The sequence below is a fragment of the Pectinophora gossypiella genome, chromosome 19, assembly GCF_024362695.1.
Source record: "Pectinophora gossypiella chromosome 19, ilPecGoss1.1, whole genome shotgun sequence".
In the NCBI taxonomy this organism is placed as follows: domain Eukaryota; kingdom Metazoa; phylum Arthropoda; class Insecta; order Lepidoptera; family Gelechiidae; genus Pectinophora; species Pectinophora gossypiella.
Window position 1 is genome coordinate 157,009 of NC_065422.1, and position 7,997 is coordinate 165,005.

The 7,997-nt window shown below is 36.5% G+C and overlaps 1 protein-coding gene across 1 annotated transcript; it reads right to left on the minus strand.

Moving 5' to 3' along the window:
* Positions 1–4,209: 4,209 nt before the first annotated feature.
* LOC126375532 (uncharacterized) lies at positions 4,210–7,997 on the minus strand. The gene is made up of 3 exons (XM_050022509.1): positions 6,612–7,997; positions 6,090–6,332; positions 4,210–5,191 (listed from the first exon to the last, which is right to left on the minus strand). The coding sequence occupies exons 1-3, from the start codon at positions 6,717–6,719 to the stop codon at positions 4,463–4,465; spliced, it is 1,080 nt and encodes a 359-aa protein (XP_049878466.1). The 5' UTR covers positions 6,720–7,997; the 3' UTR covers positions 4,210–4,462.

Here is a 7,997-nt window from a genome sequence, read left to right on the forward strand (position 1 = left end):
AACCCCTATCCAAAATAAAAACATAGCCTTCCTCGAAGAAATAATTAAATACCCCATCTTCCATGGGTTCATTATGATTTTGGAGAATCTGCTTCATGATATCGGCGTCCGACGTTCTAGCAGCATATGGACCCGTCACATCTAGTATGTAGCCGTCAGCGCACACAATCATGAAGGGTTTCATTAGATTCCTATACTTATGCGTACTATAGGTTACGCGTTGAAATAAAAAATTAGTTGATTTTTCTATAAATAAATAAGTACCGTCTAAAATGACTATCGCTTTTGGCGAAACTTCATTTCCGAAAAAATAATTTGGTTGAATTCGGTTATGTTCAATAACTTGCTCCCGAGTAATATGATTAAATCCTAAGTATTGTGGAAGGAAGTCTTCTAAGAGACAGCTTCTAACGCTGTGAATTTTTCTGTCTACGGTTCTTACTGAGACATTAAAAGCAGTGGCAAGTCGATTATTTGGCTCGGCCGTTCTCAATTTGCTCAAGTATACAGGGTGTCCCGTAAAGAGCACGACAGACTGAAATGTAAGGAAGATTGAGGTGTGCCCTACTCGATAAAAAAAATGACCTCAGTAAAAGTGTCACCGTTTTCGAGATATTCCCGACTTTTTATTTTTTTCGACACAAGAAAGCAGATAACTCTGTAATTTATTTTTGTAAATATTCTAGAATAGTAGATCTACCATATTTAAATACTATTTTGCTAAATATCAATAAGTATCTTTGAAAAAAAAAACATTATTCTTATTATTTTTTTGTACAAAAATTATTTACCTCAACTTTGGCATTCGGTGGTGAAAAAAAAATGTACTGGACTGTCACTGCACATTTTACAGATAAATTACTTATTTAATAAGGATTTCAGAAAGGTATAATACTGGCCATATTTTTGTAGAAAAAGAAAAGAAATTGCCAGTATTGTGCAAAAGGGGCTAATTCATATTAAATTTGAATAATAAATAAAATACACATGTTTGAGTAAAAAATCATTTTTTAATATTTAGTCAATGAATACATCTAGTATGTGCTCGAATTGCCGGCCTTCTTGTGCGATACACGCGCGGCACCTCTTAATGAAAGCCCTTTTTAACCGTCTTAAGCTTAATTCTGATATTTCTTGGGCTACTGTATTAATTTGTTGTCGCAGGTGTTCTTCACTCTGAATAGCTTCTTTATACACCTTGTCCTTCATGCAGCCCCAATAAAAGAAATCCAATGGATTTAGATCGGGGGATCGAGCAGGCCAATTGATTGTGCCTCCTCGTCCGATCCATCGACGAGGGAATGTAGAGTTTAAATGGTCCCTTACTTGACGGCCGTAGTGCGCGGGGCACCCGTCGTGTTATATAGCCAAATCTCGGCGCGGTGTATTTGTATTAATGTTTTAAAATAAAATGTATTGCTATAGCCGGAGAAAAGGAGAACACTCAATAACGTTTATACGATGTTGAATTATATTAGTTATAAATTTTTAAATGGGTGTACAATAATAGTTTTTTACGTTTATTTGTTCTATTTAGAACATAAAAATAATAAAAAAACCCAACAAGAATTTTTGCAAAAGTATGAAAAAAAAAGCGCCTAACCAAAAACATTATGCAATTTTAATGTGTTCGCCTCTGATTTCGGCCATGCGGACTTTTTACATTCATTTATCCTTATTTTACGAAAAAAATGAGATATGTTTCGTTTGCGCCGGGCCTGGGGCACATTTGACCACTCTCTTTTAATGTTTGGAATTAAATAAGCACAGCAGTAGCAGTGAGTAATAAATAAATAAAGGAAAAAATAATAATACAAAGTATAGTAATGTGCCAACCCTAAGCCTTTTGTGACGACGGGCAATGTTGTCAATCGTAGGTTGGAATATTACTAGATAACTTTGCCCATTATCATAATTTTATTTCTAAAAGACCTTGAGCAATGACACTATCATAAATATACTCTACAAATCATTAGCTGTGACATGATATAAAGTAAACTAACCTGTGTTTTCGCCATCTCGCAGAATTTACTTTTAAATTAGCGCTTAAATTTGCCCGCAAAAACACGCACATCACTCGACAAGTTCTAACAAGTTACTAAGCGAAGTTAGCAACGAACACGATTTTCAGTATTGCTATACGTACATAATATAACCCATTTTCAGTATTGCTATATATATAACCCATTTTCTACCAAAGTCACTCAATGTTGCCATAATATTAAGATATTTTTGCATATCAAAGACACGCTTTTAAATCGCATTTTGGGCAAAGTTCAGTCGGGTGGCAAAGTTGGCATATTTTACGGTAATAATAAAAAAGAGAATGTAAATCCACCACAGGCTTTGTCAGTACCAACATTCATATTCAAAAATAATAAAAAAAAAACAAGGGAAAGCATATTCAAATCATACATAATAAAATTCGTACGAGCTTTGTCAAAATACAAAAACATTATTATTATATTTTGTACTATTGGAATTATGACTATTGTTTCACTACAGTTACATTGTTGTCAGTCTCAATAAATCGAATATTAACACGTTCAGACCGGGGTGTACCACCGGTGGAGCACGGAGTACTCGCTGACTGGGCGGGCTGTACCACCGGTGGCCACGCAACACCTGACTTTTAATGTACTAAGAAATTCGTGCCGCCTTGAAGGAGAGTATTGTAATTACCGTTCCCGCCATGTTAATTCGACAAAGTTTCATAGTAATAATTACTTACCTAAATCTTTCTTTTTTTCCTCGGAGTCATCTTTATCAGAAAATATTAACACCAATTCTTCCCAAAACCTACGTTTTAAAATCCTGTTGGCATAATCAGGTGATTCCAAATCCCATATCGCCGATCTTTTTTGAATTTCGACTATAAACAATTCCGTGTCAAAATTTTGGCGCTCCATTGCCCTCGATACGTGCACTCGCTCTAAAGTTCGCGCGGTAACTGGACGCAACAAGACGTCCCTAGTATCTCAATACGCGCGAATCAAGCGCGAGTCGAGAGTCTGGCGTAGTGCACACGATTCACGCGCGTATTTTAAATTCGCGCGATGCTTGTGGACGCGATGTATTGCTGTCTAGTATCTCACTAACGCGCGAATCATTTTTCGCGGCGAATTCGCCCTTTGTCGACAAGCTCTTACGTCAGCGCAGGTCACGCGGTACTGAGTGATGACACAAAACATTTAACCTATTATAGGATTATTAAGGCCCCAGTACACAATGGCCTGTGATGGGCCACGCTTTGCAATGCACAACTGTAGGCCACGATCACTTGATGTTCACACAATGGCGCTTGACTCATTGCTGCCTGGCAAACCACTTGCGATGGACGTCGAAGTAATTACGGCTGCGGCTATTTATTTGTATACTATTTACAAGTATTATAGAAGTGTGTACCGTCACAAAGTTATTAAAAAGAAATGGCGAAAAAGGCGATGGTGGATGGTGACCATTCATCGAAACAGGACAAGGTACGTAGATTTTTTATTTTTTATTTAGGATATGATATTAATATTTAGAATGTTAACGTAAACAACGTGACTAAGTTTTTTTTTACCGTTTTCAGGCAATTCATGGACAATCCGCTAAGCGACCTTGTTGCAGAACCATCAGGAGAATTCGATAACTTTGTTCGTATGTCATCTAGTGATTTCGAGTATACAGGGTGTTAGTAACATCGTAACGAAAACTTTGAGGGATGATTGGGACCATGATTCTGAGATGATATCAAGTGGAATTTTCCGTCGCAAAAGTATGGAACAGAAAATAACTTAAAAAAAACAAAAATTTTCATGAATTTTCCGACTGAAAATTCCACTTGATTTCAACTCAGAATCATTGTCTGAATCATCCCCCTCAGTATTCGTTACGGTATCACTAACACCCATACCTACTTGTATGGCTACATTATGTACTTGCGCGGGGTGTAAGTGACATCGTAACGAATACTGAGGGGGATGATTCAGCTGATTATTCTGAGTTAATATCAAGTGGAATTTTTCATCGCAAAAGTATAAAATTGTAAATAATTTAAAAAAATTAAAAAAAAAATCATGAATTTTGCGACGGAAAATTCCACTTGATATGAACTCAGAATCATGGTCTGAATCATCCCCCTCAGTATTCGTTACGATGTCACTAACACCCTGTATATTGCAAATTATCGCCAATTATTGCAAAAAAGGATACATATTGGCGAGAAGCAATACCTCCAAAAATAAGATTGGCATTGACATTGTGATTTCTTGATTGAGGAGCCTGCACTACCATTTTAAAATATCAAGTACACTCATATCTAGAATTATTCCAGAAGTATGTTTGGCTCTGAACCAAGTGCTAAAGGACAGGATTAAGGTGAGTTAGTAAAACATTTGTACTTACTTTATTTTTGTTTTGTACTTTAATTTTTTTTATCAATAATTATTACCCCATTACATTTTTTTAATTGGTTATTTTAACAATCGTCATTCAAAGCTTTTGCATAAGCATCAGCCAAAATATTTTGAGACTGACTTTGTGTCTGAGAATACAATCCGTTAATTTGCATGGATCCCTCAGGTATATGGATCAAAGGGACAGGTGTATGGATTCTGTTGGGGGATTGATAAAGTACATCTTGTGTGTATGAGGCATTAGGGAGTTCAGTAGGCGGAAGAGGGGACGGAGTTTGCGCAGGTGGAATAGGTGATGGGCTTTGTATAGGAGAAGTAATTATATAATGATTTGAAGACGATGATGAGGGGCGATTGATCCAAGATGGCGACGGTGATGGACAAGAATAGCTGGTGGCTGAAGAAGACGGACGTTTACTTATAATGATTTGAGAAGGTGAAGACACGTACTGAGGACTACAATTGCGACGCCGTTTTAATAGACTTCCATCAATTTCGTACATTATTTCTTGTCTCTCATTATCTGAATATTTTCTGAGTTTGTTAGCAAGAAGCCTCCCATACAAGTCGCAGTCGTCCTGTTTTTTATTTTGTTGGTCTTGATTGAGAATAGCCTGGTTTAACGTATTAAAAGCCTTTGACATTTCCTTATCTACTTTTTCTAACTCAGGTGGCTTAACTGAACGTCTCCTCTGTACAGGTATCTTTATATTCATGTCCTTTGGTTCTGTGTTGCTTCTAGCATCACTTGGAGTTTCCGTTTCTTCTTCTGTCTGTCCTCCAATGACTGCCTGAAAAAAATATATTTATTTTTTCAGATTCCCACAAGTCCTGAAGAATGGCTGACCAAAACGCGCGCGATAGATGGGAAGCATATTACCATATTAGCACCAGCTCATACCGGATCTGAATACTTTAATTACAAAGGAAGTTTCAGCATCGTTTTATTAGCCCTAGTAGATAGTGGTTACTGTTTTTTGTTTGCTGACATAGGAGGCCAAGGGAGAATTAGTGATGGAGGTGTTTTAAAACAAAGCAATTTGTGGAAAAAAATATGTGATGGAACCCTTAATTTACCACCTAGTTGCCCACTTCCTGGAAGTAATACCAATATGCCTTATGTTTTTCTGGGTGATGGCGCTTTTGCTCTTAGTACTCATATTATGAAGCCCTTTCCTGGACATCATCAGTTAGGTACCCCAGAAAGAATGTTCAATCAACAACTATCACGTTCTCGTGCGGTCGTAGAAAATTCTTTCGGGATATTATCGTCAGTTTTTATAGTACTTAAAAGACCTATTCCATTAGATGTCGTTAAAACTTCTATTATAACCCACAGCTGTTTATTACTACACAATTTTTTAAGAAAGAGCAAATCATCTCGCAATATTTATACTCCACCAGGCAGTACTGACAACTATGATAGTAATGGTGAATTAATCCGTGTAGGTATAAGAGTAAACCATGAAGAAAATCTATTACCATTACAATCTGTACCTCGTCGGGCTCCTAATAATGCTACGCAAATAAGATCAGATTTTATGAATTACATCCATCAAAGAAGACTATGCAGTGGTAGGGCCTATGATGCATAATTTAATTAGTTTATAATTTGTGGAAACCAAAATGAGTAAATACTTAGTTACTTATTAATAAAAATTTTGGAAAATAATTAATTGTTTTACTTACCCTATGCTCATCTGTCGCAATTATACTTTTTACTGTGTATTTGCCTTTTAAAAATGCCTCCATAGCATCATAAAAAATCCAAATTGGCTTATAAATTTCTTCTTCTCCCATACCAGATCGGACCGAATCTTGTTTTTTCTTGAAATGCATCCGAAATGCTGACATCAATGTCTCTTTCTTTTTTTTAAGTTCCGAAACAGGAATTTGCAGGGAGTCTGCAATGCGATTCCATGCATCATTCACCTGAAAACATCGTACCCACAATACTACATTAAAAATGCCAGCATGATGAGAGATGATAATTGAATCCCAAATCTATGCGAATATCTAACTAACAAATCTTTGCAGCCTCCGCGGGCTTTACCTGCTAACAAGAACATACATGTTCAGACACAGGTTTACTAAGGATTTAAACAAGGAACCCGCAGTATACCCAGTTGTCAATATCAATAAATCTTAGCGCACATAGATAGATAGTAGGTATACATAATTTCTATCAAAATAAAAATAGTATAAACATACCTTGTTCTTATCCTTGTGCAGTGCATTACTTGGGTCCCAAATTGCGGGCTCAGATTGATATAAATCAATAAACTTGAAAGTTTCTTCATTGCTCCACGCTATTGACATTTTGGACGATCGCAAACCACGCCAATAGCACGCAACACTTAGGCTGTGTCCCCAGTAAGCAAACTGTCAGCGGCCGACTGAGTGAGCCGCAGCAGCGAACTGAAATTTGAGTTAGCTGCAGACTCAAATCAATTTTCGTGCGTCGCAAGCAAACTGTTAAGAGTTATAGCCTTATTTAGCCGACCGACTGAATTATCACTTTACTTTTGTTGTACGAATGGAGTGGTTGTGTTGGTCACGATGAATATTTTTGAAGTAATTGGTATCTTAGAAGCGCTGAAAGAGGATAAAAGGAAGCACTGGGTTCACCCATTATACAAGAAAAGGTTGAGCATTGGACAATTTCACACTCTTTACCCAGAACTAAGGAAACATCCAGAAAAATTTTACGACTATTTCAATATGACTTGTCATACATTTGATGAATTGTTGAACTCTATAACCCAGTACATAGCTAAAAATAATATCACAAGAGATACATTATGTCCCGAAGAACGGCTTACTATAACTTTGAGGTAAGTAAATAATTAACGCTTTAGGATTTTAAAAAAATTGTTATTTTTATTTAAATACAAAGTCACTTTCGCATTTATACTTAGTTTTTAATTTAACAATCACTTTTCAAAATTACTGTTTTATTAAATTGAATTAGGAACAAATATGGTAACATTAAGTTGGTAACCAGTCATTCGTCATCTTCAATGTGGTTTGAATCGCCTCGCAATATTGCTTCTATGTCTTCTACTTCCGCTGAAGAACCTGTAGAGCTATGTGATGGACTGTTTCGAGGGTAGTTTTGCACATTTGGTGTACTGCTGCTTCCACTCGCATAGCCATACTGATGTGGGTACTGGTAGGCATTCGGACATCCAGTTTGCATCATACCACCGTCATAATTATTATGTACACTATATTTTATATTTTTAAAAATTTTCATCACTTCGAACCGAAATTCAAAATTCTGTGTTGGGGACATTGTCTTCATTTCCGGTAAAATATTTAGTAGAAAGTTCATATCTGGATCGTTTTCTCTTTTTTTTTTCCATCGAGTTAATTAGTGCTTCTTGAAACACAGTCATCTTTTTTGGGCTACTGACATTAACTACCGAGTCAGTAGAATCATTATCATCTAAAATAGCGCTACTGTCGCTAGACGTCTCGGCGCTAATATTGCCAGATGTCTGGTTGCTAGCTCTAGAAACATTTAAAAAGTGTAACATATCCAAGTATGGTGTCTTGCGTTTTTTTGTTGCCCCACTTCCGCTTTTGACTGAGGAA